Here is a 14,843-nt window from a genome sequence, read left to right as displayed (position 1 = left end):
TATTATACCATCTTTTAATGACTTCTCCAGCTGCCTAATCCAGTTTAACCCATCAGGAAGGGAACAAACAGTCATTTATGCCCTGAAGAAGGTTTCGGGGGGAACCGCTTGTAAAAACAGTCTATTCGACCCAGGTGTTACCCCCCCCCCACACACACACACCTTCCCTAGTATATATGCTGAGGTTTCAAGGTTACAGGAACTTAAGTGTAGAAGAGGAAGGGCACTAACCAAGTTGCTGTTTATTTGTCATTAAGATGCAGCGAGAGCCGTATTAATTTGTGCCGTATTCTGTGCTGTCCAGTTCCATCTGGAGACTAAAACTTACTGTCATGGGCCAGGAGCAGGCTGTTGTATGTAGTACGAAACCTTTCCCTCATTGTGATGGAGAGTGACAGGCGAAGTGCTCGACTCAGATGGGTGAGTGGTAAAATGCAGTGTCTATCCCCCTTTTGTCCTGAGTGGTGTGGCAGGAGCGAAACGCTGATGGAGATTGAGGGGGAGGATGTGTTTATACGTCCCGTAGCCTTGACTTCCTTCTGAATTATACATAAAGTGTTTAGTGTCCTGATGCGTACACCCCATTTGCTCATCCTACATGGGTTATGCACCGTGCACATTTGAAATAAAATGCCCCGGCTGTTAGGCGTGCTCACGTGAATGTGTTTTACGAGGAGTGCTGGGGTCTCACTAGAGGGCAATTTCTGCTTTCGTATTCTGTTTTTAGTGTACGGATGATTCAGAGTTCTTGTTAAAGGGAGAGCATGTAAACACGTATTCTCTTTATTTGAAGCTCTTTAGCTGGGTTTTCTCCTGAGTGTTTGATCTTTACTCTTCCGTCATCGTGTTGCTCAGAGATGTGCCGGGAACTAATGCAGAATTCCCTGCTGTACGGAAAGAACATTCTTGATTTAGCATCTGCAGAAGTGATAGTGGAAAAAACGGTATTAAAATGTAATTTGGCGGTAAGTGATTGGAAGGCTGATTAGATCAGGTTTCTGTGTGCTGAGCCCCATGGCCTAGAAAAAAAATCTACAGCATGTCTGTCCTGTTTAATTTGAATCTTTATGCTAAGACAAAATAGAAATTGCTTGCTGATTTATGCCCTATTAAGGTTAGGTCTCTTTATTTATTCATGATTTATAAAAAGCTGTATCGTTTGCATTCATGCAGATTGTGCCATTTTAAAAATATATGATTTTTTTATTTGCATATTTTTATTTTTTATGTGACCCTGCTTGTGAAAACCTAGCTTAGTCTTTTTTGCGATGTACTCTCTTGTATATAAAACCATCCTGCATAATAAGGAACATTCTGTCAAAATATAAAAAATTAATTTAATATATTGATTAAGCCCACTAGTGCTGGGCGTTAAAGCCCGATTTATAGTCGTGCGTATGTTCTACGCCGTAGCTATGGCGTAGGCTATCCGTAGCTCTGCATAGCCTGACATGCACCTCGCAAAATTTTTAACAGCGCGTCAGTTCTATGTGGACCGCAAGCGCTGTGATTGGTCCACCAGAACGTCTCCCGTCAGGTAAAAAAAACTGCGTCATAGGTATTTCCTATGCGACGGTGAAAACCAAGTTGAGGAGTGATTTAACTCGCACTGCAACAAAAGTCACTGTTTGTTTAATTCCATCATGGCTGGTCTTCTCAAATCATACACAACAAGCTGCTGTTTCTTCTTCGTTTGTGGGTTAACTTGCCAAGCTTCTTCTTCTGCTATTGTGGCTACACGCGTGGATACTGCCTACCAGCGGTCTGTGCGTGTGTTTGCACGTCGACGCGGACAATGACACACAAGTATAAATGAAAACCGACGTGGAACCTACATCGTTATGGACCTACGCACAACTATAACGAGCCCTTGATTCGATAACGATAACTTTACCGATATAAATTTTCCCCATAAACCGATAACGACAGTTCGATAAGTGGTCGATAATGTTTACACACTGTGCGTAATGTTGCGCAAGCACTTCCAGATGCGGCACGCGCTCTTGGTTTACAATCACAGTGTCAATTAGACTTGAAGGAATTGAGTAAGATGAGGCAAGTTATTCATTTATTAGTAGAGCCCTATGATTTTCGCGATGCGGATAACGCGGACAGAATCCAAACGCACATAAAACATTTTCCTTTTGTGTAATAATGTTGGATGCGCAAACAAGGTTCGTCAAAGCCTGGAACACAGCAGACAAAATAGGCACAGTATACTGTACATTCTTTCTTGCGCGTGCGCACACGTCTGCACAGCGTTAAAAGTATATTTACAGGACATTCACAAATTCAGGAAACTGAGGGAAAACGGCAGATCCACCACTGCAGTGAATAAACTGTATGAGTGTGCGCTCCCACAGCAACTTGACGCTCTTGACATCCATTTATCGCCGTGTATAGACGGTTTCAGCAGTAACAATATAAACAAGCGCTTTCTTGGTCAACACGTAACTTCCGGTAAACTCCGCTAGGAATAAATAACAAGGAAGTACTTTAAACTTAGTTTATTTATATAACAGGCAAAATAAATAACACACAGATTACGTAGGAAACCAAAAAATGTGTTATTTTCGACAAGGTATTTGTTCAAGAGTTCAGTTTAGCAACTAGTCAGACTATTAAAAAAACTAAAACCGGAAGTAAAGTTCGGACCAGACATGTATCGCGTCACCGCACATGCGTCCGATGAAACCGTCTATAGCTCGTATATGTATAACACACGCGTGATCACTGAACTAAATTTTCTGTCTTGTTTAATTGAACATAAACAGCTGGATGGGAGAGGTTCTAGTGGACCAATCACAGCGCTTGCGGTCCGCATAGATCTGACGCACTGTTAAAATTTTTGCGGGGTGTGCGTCAGCCTACGCAGAGCTACGCACAGGCTACGGATAGCCTACGGCGTAGAACCTACGCACGACTATAAATCGCACTTTACTCAGTATATTGAAACTTAAAGCAGTCTGTCTTTGGGCTTTAGGTGACAGTAGCATGCTGCTTTCTGTGTCAGAAATATGCTGATTTCATAACACGTATATTTTCATTTCATTCAGATGCTTGAACATTAAAACAAGATTTTAGTATTTGTATTTGTCATGTTCTGAATAAAAAGTAGTTTAAAACCATCACTAACTGTCTGGTTTTTACAATTTTCATTCAGGAGCTAAAATCTGCCTTTAAATTTGACAGGAATAAAGAATTGTTATTTATCATGATAATGATCAATATCGACTGATATGAAAAACATTTTCTTGATAATTTTTTGGCCATATCGCCCAGCCCTTCTCGGTACATAGTATTTTTTTGTTTGTTTGTTTATGTGAACCTGCTTGTGAAAACCTAGTCTTTTTCTGCGATATACTGTTTTGTACCCAAAACTATCCTGCATAATGAAGAACATTCTGTCAAAATGTAAATAATAAATGCAAAATCGATGGTTGAAGTCAAACTTTGATGCTTATGTCATAATTAGATTCTGAACCTTTAGCCTGGATTTCACAGACAGCAGTCGAATGCTTACTGCATGCATATTCTTTTTTTGCATGCATAAGTCTAATTTTTGAAACCTTTGGCCTAGTGAGTCGTTTAATATATAAAGTGTTATTGATATAAGCTGATAATGGTTTTTTACGGTACATTGAGTCACTAGCAGTAATAATTAGTGCTCTCATTCCAAGTTGCTGAGACTGCATGTGCAACCTTACACGCAGTGGTCTGAAGGATAGGCCAAAGGGTGGCGAGGGAGGTGTTGGGACTGGCCCAATTGAGGATGGGGTTGTTCATGTCAGAGGAGTGGCCATGCAGAGGAGCAGTGACCTGACCTGGGATTAGGCCATGCCTCTGAAAAGCTAACAAAGGATGTGAAATGAAAGCCAGCACTGCGGCTCTGCGGCTCTGCTCTCATTTCACTGACTCCTATTACATCCCTATGACGAAGTGCTAAAGACGATCAAGCTATTTCAGCCTGCCCAGCTGTGGTGGTCAACACCACATGCATACTGTTATGTTGCCTTAGTGTTTTATTTAGCTGCCTGGGATATGGCTTTTTTAGTGGAATTTAGGTAAGGCAGCAAATAATCATAAGCAATCAATTTGTTTATTCAATACACTGAATTGCTGGGTTTCAAAAAGCTGTCACATATGAAGTTTGCTAAGGTAAAATAATGCTTAAACTTACGCAGCTGACAGGAATATCCCATTTTATTTTTATTTAGACCTTGAAATAGATTTTATTCTTTCAGCTCATGCAGAGCTCCTATTCTCTATTCCATGTTAGCCACCTTGTACAATATTTTTTTCGCTGGAGGCATTTGTCATCATGTGCTAATTTGTTTGAGGATAGATGAAAGGGTCAGGTGAAATCACAGCTCACTGTGTAATATCTGAAATGGGGGGGGGTCTCGAGTTTGGACACAAAGCCTTTATTTCTATGTCCGTGATGTACAGTATTGGTCTTGTGTAATGAAAAAGCGATGAGGAGCTTTTCTTCAGTTGACATATTAATGTTGGTCGGACAGTGCATCACATCTCACAGCTGTTTGGGGTTGATATAACAGGAAAGCTACGTGCACGCACACACACACTGAGATCTGGGTGCTTTTTCTGTATTTCTTTTTGGACAAGTAATTACAAAAAAGTTGACAAGCCACAACTCTACACCCCAAAAAGACACACTGTGAACAAATGCTACTTTTGTAACATCAACAGCGTTCTTTCTTGAAAGGGCGGCCGACTTGAATACTGGTGATTACAAATGTTCTTGACCCTTCTAGTGCCGGCTCATGTTTCTTCTCCTCATGGTAACCAATCAGATGTTGGGTGGAGCTCAAAGGAAACTCTTGTGACAGCAATAATGCATTTAAAAAGGAGCTTTGTACACTTGTTGAAGGAATGGAGTACATTTTGTTATTCTAAATCATATTTACTTTGCATGTGCAAGTATTAAACGGCTCAACATGAGGACAAGCTTCTTGTTAAACTAAACATTCGCTATTGTATTCAACAAAGGGCCAAGTATAATCCTTGCCATTTACTAGAATGAATTGCTGCCCAGACACATTGTTCTACACAGTTGTATTCTCGGTAGTTGAATAGGCAGTGACGCCTAAACTCGACGCTCAGAAGCTCATTTATGAGACAAAGATCACCTCAGTACTTTGGATTTACCACTATATGCCGCAATTATTTTGTCACTCTCCCTCTTGTCAAAACATCTGAACAAAAGTTTCGGTTTGAGCCCTGCAGTGCAAGTGAGGCGCAAGAATTTGCGTTATTGTATAAGATGCAGGTTAACTTGTTAGAACTGGTACGTTTTGATGTGTGTTTGTTTCTTCGCAGGTGAAGCGTCGAGCTAAGAGAGAATCCAAAATGACTCGTTTTCCTTTGGGCCCGTAAACTAGCAGTAGTACAAACGCATGCAAAACCTAATAGATAGGACTGCTTATAAAAATAACTCTTCAAAGAAAATACATGCTGTCCAAACGTTGCATCGCTGAACACGGGGAGTGTTTATTTCTTAATGTCAGGCTAGTAGTAAAAGTTAAACAGCTGTTTTCTGGTGTAATCAGTAAGTAAAAAATCAACTGGCACTAAATGCCAGTTTCCTTTTTTGCAAAAAGAGCATCTTGCAGATGGCTTTGCTCATTTGCCCTTCGGTTACCTATTCAGCCACTATAATATATTAACCCATGTGATTTATTCCCTGACCAGATTGAAAATGTTTATGTGTAGGATGATGATGATGATGATATGCTTGAGCAGACTTAAAGTATTAACTATTGTGTGTATATATATTCACAATGTATGGCGTTCTGATGTAATTCCGTCATGGTTTTTGCTTCAATGACACATAAATCAGCTTTTCCCGTGGATTGGTTGGCTGGGCATGGTTTATGTCTGCGCTGCATTGTAATGTCTATCATAATGTGGCCTTTTGTGGTGTGGGAGTGCTCTTTATGTTTTTCAGTGCAGGTGGTGGGCTTTGAAGGATCAGTTAAGAGTGTCTGTGAGGATTTTAATGGCCCCATTTTCTTTGCTTTAGTTTAAGACCTTATTCTAATTAGTGTCTCTCTCTTTTCTCTAATTTACAATAGTTCTCTCTGAATTGTTTTTAAGGGTCTGGCCTTAATTATAAGGGGTGTTGGTTGGGGAATAGCGAAAGCTCACCGCAGCCGAGTTGAGCAACATGAGCAATTAGGAAGTTCCACCGTCCAATTCAGCATGTTTCTGACAGTGGCCTTTTCGTTGGAGGAGAAAAATTGGTCAACCCCACTGAAAAGCTCTCGTGTTAGGGGACTGAACTATTACTGACCCGCTGAACTCTTTTTGAGTTTTTCATTGAGCAATGGAGATGACAACTGTGATTGCTATAATGCTGATGGATTAGAGAGAATTAACCTGTCTTGTGAACTCCAGGTTCAGTATATGGCAGTGAGAAATGTTTGCGAATGAGATATGAATATTTTAATGATAATGTGAAACAACAGACTTTGAGACCTCCTTGCATGTTCTTCAAGTTTAACAATTTCGTGTCACTGCTCAGAGCAAATTTTTGGTTTCTGTTGTGGTTCTCTGAGAGCTTTTCACGCCTAGCACAGACATATTTTTGGCTTTGAGGTTTTGTTTTATTTGACAGGAGCTAGTGCTAGCGTTCTGGCGGTGGGGCAGACATCAATGGTGTATCTTTTGAGTTGGACATTCACTGTATTGAAATTGTATACTATTGAAAACTATTAAAATAGGTTTGAGCTGTACTGAGCCCATAGTCTGCAAGAATGTATACTTTGTGGCCACAGTCTGGACAGATTTATGATTTGTCATTGCTGACACACCCGGCAATAACGATTGTATAAAGTCAAGTACACGGCCATAGACAAACTCTGGCATGAAATCAGACCATATTGAGAAGCTTTGTAACACATGATAGGTTGGCACCTCTCTTAGTCATAAGGTTATTGTAATTAATCTTGAATAATGGTCTGAGAAAGCATTTAATGGTTTGAACTAGGGGTGGGCAATACAGCCTCAAAATTATATCATGATATTTTAAGAATTTTTGCAGTAATGATCTTTATGTAAGGGATAATGTAGAGGCAGCCGGTAGTTATTGGGAAATAAGCCCCGACAGTGTGATCAGGACCCGACGCGAAGCGGAGGGTCTTGTATCACACTGAAGGGGCTTATTTCCCAATAACTACCGGCTGCCTCTACATTATCCCGCTTATTACACGGCTACTTGCCACACAAGAAAAAAAACTGGACATGAATATGAATTTGAAACGTTTTATTGGCATATTTGTTTTAAATTAACATTTTTATCCTTCCGCGAAACTTTGCACAGATGCATAAAATGATCGTAATACCTTATTAAGATCCTCTGCTTCATACTTGTCTGTCTCCATTTTTTCTCTTTTAGCCAGTCTTTAAAAAGTTTTAATGCCCATTCTGTATTTTTGTGTGATGGCTTCGTAGCTGTCATGCTCTATTTTGTCAAGTTCAGTCTCAGTAAGCTCTCTGTGTCTTGTCGTGGTTGTCGAGTGTTTGTCACAAGATGGCGCCAAACAGACAGTAATCTTTATTGATCTTTATTGGCGCGGAGCGATTTTACTTGTGCAAGTAGTACCGGCTATGCGTTATTATTTTGGAGCGGTTATTATTTGAAAAGAACGAACCTGCAAATGTCTCAACTGACCAATCAGAATCAAGCATTCCAGAGCGCCGTGTAATAAGACAGTATAAAAAATGATGGAAAAGGAAGTGCATTTTTCATCCAAAGAGCTGTCATTGATAACAGACTACCTAATTTGAAGTGTAAATCCATTGTCATAAGGTGGCAGAAGCAGCATTGAAGTGCAATAGTATAGTGACACACGATCACACAGCATGAGTCAAATGCAAACAAAGTACAAACTAGAGATGAAATTGTATGAATATTTTACATCACTATATGACACTACCACAGATTTACACAGATCCCAGTTAAGTCATTAGCTTACAATTTACGTTATTGCGTCGCTATATTATTGATATCATATGTCATTTTTTATCATGTAAAAAATATACCGGTATAATCGTGAACGGTATGATATTGCATACCCCTAGTTTAGTGCTGCACAATAAATCGCATCGCAATCGCGATGTCAGCCTGTGCGATTATATGACAGATAATGTTGCAATTATATTAAATAAATAAATGTGTGGACTTGTTAACACAAACTTTCTGATAACAGTTTGATGATTTTCCTTGCTAAAATACCAGAGCGAAGATGGATGCAGAGGAGGTTGACAGTGATCTGGTAGCTAAAAAAACTCAACATCTGTTGTATGGCGGTATTTTGGATTTAGGATTACTGACACTGAGCAGTTGCTACATCACGTGGCAATACGAAAACATTTCTAGTTTTACAAATGAAGAGTTTCGTTGCAAAAGGAGATAACCACCGTTTTTTGGTTGTGCATTCCAATTAATTTCAATGCAACTGCAGTTGGTTTGTTTTGATTTAAACCTTCATAACTTAAAAAATACAGCTAAGTAGCACCATAAAACAAAATAATATTATGATAACATAATAATAAACATGTTTTGACAAAAATGGATTTATCTCGTTTTGCAACGAAACTCTTCAAATACACATTTTAGCATTATCACTAAACTCTGTGTGGATTTTCCGTAAAACCCATCAAGTTGACTCATGATACCATTTATTATAACCGCACATCGCAATATTAGCATCAATAACCGCAATGGGAAAAATTACCAAAAATCGTGCAGCCCTACCCTAGTTTGAACTTATGCTTCTTGGTTTTGCTAAACCTAAACCCAAAGATCTGTCAGAAGTTTTGGGAAGACCCTTTCTGGTTTTAATAGGCACATGATCTGTAGTAAATTAACTAGATTAGATACAGTACTGGATTATAGGGCTGCAACTAAAGATTTTTTTAATAATCAATTATTGGCCAATTCTTAGTTTTTTTTCCAATTAATCGACTAATCGGACAAAAAGGAAATTTTTACTCAATTAGATTTTTTTACTTATTATAGCTAAAAAAGGGGCACAAAACTTTGGCCGCACATAATACGTTAGGTATTCACATGTAGAAGTTTACTTTTAAAAATGCAAAAGCTACACACTACTAAAGAGTACACTACCACACTACTTACTAATATAATATTTTTTTTCTTAAATGAATAATCAAAGTTTGTGCAGCTTTTAAATTGTAAAATTCAAATTTCAGAATCGATTACTAATACGATAATCCCTACTGGATTATGCTGAATTTTCATTTCTTGCATTTTGGGGTCATGCCTAAATAAGCACCTGGCTGACCAAGTAGTTGCAATAATATATTTTATTTATGTATATTTGCACTGATGCTAAACTGTGATTGCAAATGTTACTCTGCTGAATAACCTACTAACTTTACCAAGCTTGGCTTCCCCTTCTCTATGTCCCGTTCCATTTGCACCCCATCCAGAGGTCTAATCTGTCCTGTGGTTAATGTTTAGATGTCGTCCAAAGGGTTCACATCTGCTGTTAGCGATGTGCGATACAATGGCCCAACGGTTCATCAGCGGAGCAAGACTGCTTCCCTCCTAGGTTAATCGCATGCTAACCTCGGCTACAAAAGATTCATGTTGCTCTCGATGCCTTGTTGTTCCTCCTCCTCTTGTCATGCTAATGCACTATTTACAAATGTAAAAATGGACCCATTGTGCTTAGGTGTCTGCGGCATGGGAGGAAGTACTATGTGTGTGTGCGCCTGTGAAAAGTGTGTCTGAATCCATCTCTGGTAATAAGTGCGAGGTTCTCCTCCCACGCTGGTTCGGGGAAAGACATATGAAGAAGGGTCGTATCGGAGAAACCGGGGGAAGGGCTCATCAATTTAGACTGCCTATCCTGTTTATACGTCATGCCTGAATGGATAGTGTGGCGTAGGGACCGTAGGGTTTAATTCGCTGATTTAAATGCAGGCGATATGCGCACCGGGGCGAAAGACTCCCTCTTGATGTATACGGTTGGGGAATACGTGTTCTCATAGAATCGAGCGACCCGTTTTGAATCTCTACATTTTTAAACATTTGTACAGATCTCTGCATGCGCTGTCGCTGTTGTTTTTATCTGTTAGGTTTTGAAAGCTCTGGGGAGTCGGAGAACTGAATATCATGCACGTCTCTGCAGTCTGCATCATATCTCGCTCCAAAGTAAAAGCAGGCAAATGAAAATGGTTTCATTTAAACATTCTCTCTTTTGAAGCGGCACATCTGGTGGCTATTGTAATGACAGTTAACATAACATTTAGGATGACTAATAATTATTCGTGACATTTGTTTACAAGCACAGGAGATTTGTGTTTGTGGTTTTTTTTGTGCCTCACGGTAAACATTCCTCTTATAAGCCCGTCCAGCAATTGAAACAGGTTTGCGGCTGTGAATTTCCTGCGTTTCAAAAGAAAACCGCAAAGCTTTACAGCGTAATAATTGCACTTTTGCCAAGGCTGTTATCCTGAGTAGAATGCCATCATATTTAATCACTGGTCTTTATTTCTTATTTCATTCTGTCACTTCGTAACCAATTGTTTGATCCTCTGTTTTGACGACAATAAATCTGACCAATAGCTCAAAATGAATGGATTTACACTATATAGTCATCGGATGCACGTGCGTTGTCGCGTCTGGTAGAAACTTTACTTGTGGTTTCTGTTTGTATAATATTTGACTAGTGACTAAAATAAACTCTGGAACAAATACCTCATCGAAAATAACAAAATGTTTTGGTTTCTTAAAGACAAGGGGAGACGGCGATCATGGATCACCGCTATGTGAGGGGAGGTTTGGCAGCTGGATTGTAGTTAACATTGCATACATTATAGTACACAGTTTACACAGCAACGTTGGCTCAGTGTTGTTTTATCAGAAATAAAGAAACCGTCTATATAGGTATAAATGTTCTTGAGGAAGTTTCGTAAGCATCCTGTCGTAGTAAGCAGTAGATGTTGCTTAGCCAGTGAGGATGTATTACAAGTAAGGCAATGGGTTACTGTTGATTAGATAGTGGTTATGTAATAGTTAAACATTTTAGGGTTGATGTTCTTGGGAAAAGCTATATTGGTGATATGAATAATATAAAATGACTTTGTGTCCATAAAAAACATGTGATACATAAGATTTTATAACCTATAAACATGCTTAATTGACCAACTGTGCTGTGAAATGTGCAGCTTTGGTTAATGTGTTTAAGTAATTTCCCCTGAAACAGGAAGTTTGATTGGCTCCTCCCCCTTTATAATAGCCATTAACATTTAGTTTATGTCACTGTTTGACTTTGAAGTGCAGCTGATGTGCAAAATGATGTCATACAATTTGTTGACCCATTTTTGCAGAAGTAAATTACCAAGTTTTGAATGCTTATCTACTGAATGTAAATTGTCAATTTTTTAAAGCACACTAGTTATATATAAATATATAGGCTAACATGTACTAAAGTATTAAAATAGATTTTTCTGATTTCATTACAGATGATGCCTTTCAAGGTGCCTCAAGCCCATTTCTTAGCGGATACGTCAGCGCCTCCAACCCTCATGGTGGGCCCAACCCACTGTCTTCAGATCCAGCCTTTCGAACCCCAAACCCAGCCAGCCTGCAGATGGCCCAGCTATGGGCCTCTCACCCTCACGAAGGTAAGACTCACCGTATTTTTGTTTGTGCACTTTTTTCAAAACAAAGCAGTTGCCTTTGTGTACAGTTGCTTAAACGTATTGAGTTTAACGATTAGGTTTGTTGGCAGATCACTGAATTCAGACAATGGCTGTAGTCAGAGGCTGGGTGGATGGTCTAATGGATGAAAACGCACCCTATACGACCATGCAACCCACAGGGACTATATAGGCGGCTTTATATTTGAAGTTAATGGAAATCGACTCTGCATTGGAAGTGTAAGAATGTGCTCGTTGGCTGTGCTCGAACAGATAAAGGCACAGTATTGTTTTTGATAAGCGAGTGTGTGACTGGTTGGAACTGTCAGCTGGTGATGTGTAATATGCAGTCATGTCTCATGTGTACGATGGATTACCCTCTCTCTCTCCCTCTCTTTTGAAGTCAATAAACTAGATTTGTGTGAATGGCATGCAACGGCTATAGAAAAGGGAATAAAAAATCAATTTCGGCCCTGCAATTCTAATGTAGAATAGGCCACATCTGACACCCGCTCTGCTGCAACGTAAATGTAACCAGTTCCTTTTCTAAAATAGCTGGTGTTGGTCAATAGTCAATATCCAAAGGCTATGACAGAGGTTAAGGTAGGTAATAGTGCTGCAGTTCTGTACTATTTGTTGTATGTTTTATTGTATTGCTGATAATGAATGTGTCTCCAGCATGCCCGAAAGTCTACTCTATTATTCGTCTTAAAGTACAGATGAGGGCTTGACTTAATATACTTGTGCTTTTAAGCAAGATCATTCATCCAGCATCATTCCAGCTTCTGCCATTTTGAGAAGATGGAGATTTCAGTTCTCAAAATGGTTCACGTGTACACCAAACAAGCAAAAGAAAAGCAACGCTAGCTCTGTAAAAGGGTGTGGGTGGATTATTAACAAGGTTTGTGGAAGGGCCTTGTACCCATAAGCCTTTGTTTCTCGTCCCCGCTGAGAAAGTACAGATGAATTGTCTAAAACCTTGGCACGGATCATAGCAAGTCAGCTCTCTCTGCCCGTGTAGAAACGCGGTGAATGGCTGACATTGAAGTGTACTCCGTCTCTGCTGCTTGTGAAAATATTTAAACATGCCTGTTTATTCTGAAGGTTGCACCTGGCTCTTATTAACTGAAGGAAGTTGAAGTAGCAGCTGTGGAGTTTTTATATGGCTATTTTTATACAAAATGTGTGAAACAATCAGGCATGCCGCACTCACTCCGATGTCGATTGCAAATGCCGTGCTGTCGGATTTATCTTTGAAGTTCCGCTGATAAACGTGGATCGCTGCGAACTGTGAAATGCTACTGTTAGGTTGTGAGTTTTGTATGTGTACCAGGTCGTTGTGCAATAACCCCTCAAGCAGTGTTTATGTTTTAAACGTAATCTCTAGTATGCGGTAATGAGATTTTTGCGAGGGTGAGGCGTTCCCAACTGTCGAGCCCTGTGTGGCAAGAGCACGCACAGATGACGGTTGGCACCATGTCTCCATTTATATTAGACAAGAATCCGAGCATTCCTGGAATGTGTCCTCCCTGGTTTTATTTCAAAGTCTGGTGTGGCTTCGCAGCTGCTGCACAAATTCTCATTTTTCGTTTTGTCCTCAATTATGAGTACCCGTTATCTGCACTGGTCTGGTGCTGTAATCAAATGCGTGGCCGTTGAAGGTTGATCACCTTTGGACCGTGCATGAGATCTTGGTGGCTGCAGGGCGGTGATTGATGGAATTTCCACGCCTGCTCCTGCTGTCCGCTTTGGACCCGGCTGGGATAGGAATGCCCCTCTTTGACTATGATGATGGAACCGTTGGTGCAGGTAGCGCTTTGATGTGCTGCACTTCCTGTGGTGTCCCCGGGGGTCCAGATGACAGGTTTGAATACTAATGTGTTTGTGAAATTGGAGATGTATAATAAAGATAATGAAAAGGGGGAGAGTGGAGCCAGATGCAGGCTGGCAGGTATTCTGGGATGTTGCCTCTCTTAACAGCTGTGTTCTGGGAGAATTCTCCAAAGGTCTTCTTTTTTATGTCCTTTCAAGATACTTTGAAGCCCTTTCTGTGGAATTTTATATAATGCGTAGCTCAGTTTGTATATATATTTTTTTTAAACCATACTGTCATGGGATCATTGCTGTTGAATGTTAATAGCCATTCGTGCTACATTCCCCTCTCTACATGTAGCCCACTTATACATAACCTTCCGCTGTCCTTCGTTAAAATCCCAAAAGAATATAAGCTAGGATAAATGATTTGCAAATGATGTTCTACATTTGCATGGGTGTAAACATAAATCTTTTGGGTGGATTTAACTTGTTTTTTGTTTTTTTTTAGTTTAGGAAGGTTTTCTGCCTAGCTTCTGAGGACGTTTCTATATATCAGGCACAGATATGCTGTGTACAGAACTGTAAGAAAGGGCTGTGACAATCTTAATTCGTCTGTGCTGTGCATGGAGAACATGCATGCCCCTGCCACACCCCTTGTGAGGTCTGGAGGAGAACACAGAAATAAATGTGTTGCTGTAGTTCTTACCCTGTTACTAAGAGTAGACTATCCTCAGTCATCTCTTGGTATGGTGTCGGAATGCAGTCATCGGCATTTCACAACCATGTCACCTGAGATGTACTAAATAAAGCGTCAGCCTTTGAACTACAGAGTGTTTTAAAGAGCTGCCATCCAGAATCCCAATGGCTAAGAAATAGTGAAATAGTGAGACTTTATTTTTAGACCTTTTTTGTTTTGTTTTTACACTGTTGATAACACTTAATGTTCTCGTGTTGCTGTTATCACTTATTACAAATGCTTTGACTGCGGGCTGTGATTGTAGATAAGCGTTGAGTAACCCTGGTGTTCTTTATGTGCAACGTTTTTCCAGTTCCAATTAACATAAATGAATTTCTTTGCCATGCTTGCAATGCATGCATAAACAGACCGACCGATTGCATTGTGAAAATTGTGGCTAAATAATATAGCCATGCTTGATTTGTAAGCTGACTCAAATTTATTTAGCATGTTGTTGATGCTAGCACGTTTTAAGCAAAACAGCCCTGGTCTGACTGAGGAATTTAATCTATGGGATATCAGACCCAGAGTTAGACCCATGCTGAGATTGAAGATACCATTTAGTTTTTGGAGGGATCGAGACCGTTTCCATCTGCCC

The 14,843-nt window shown here is 39.9% G+C and overlaps 1 protein-coding gene across 5 annotated transcripts in view; it reads left to right on the top strand.

The window, feature by feature from the left end:
* Positions 1 to 14,843, top strand: part of tnrc18 (trinucleotide repeat containing 18) — a 59,103-nt gene that overhangs the window by 6,635 nt on the left and 37,625 nt on the right. For all 5 annotated transcript variants that reach the window (XM_073857070.1, XM_073857073.1, XM_073857072.1 and 2 more), the window contains exon 3: positions 11,518 to 11,679. In XM_073857070.1, coding sequence (XP_073713171.1) covers positions 11,518 to 11,679 — 162 coding nt within the window. The remainder of the gene's footprint in view (positions 1 to 11,517; positions 11,680 to 14,843) is intronic.

The sequence above is a fragment of the Misgurnus anguillicaudatus genome, chromosome 19 (assembly GCF_027580225.2).
Source record: "Misgurnus anguillicaudatus chromosome 19, ASM2758022v2, whole genome shotgun sequence".
In the NCBI taxonomy this organism is placed as follows: Eukaryota; Metazoa; Chordata; class Actinopteri; order Cypriniformes; family Cobitidae; genus Misgurnus; species Misgurnus anguillicaudatus.
This window is presented reverse-complemented; position numbering and strand designations above follow the sequence as displayed.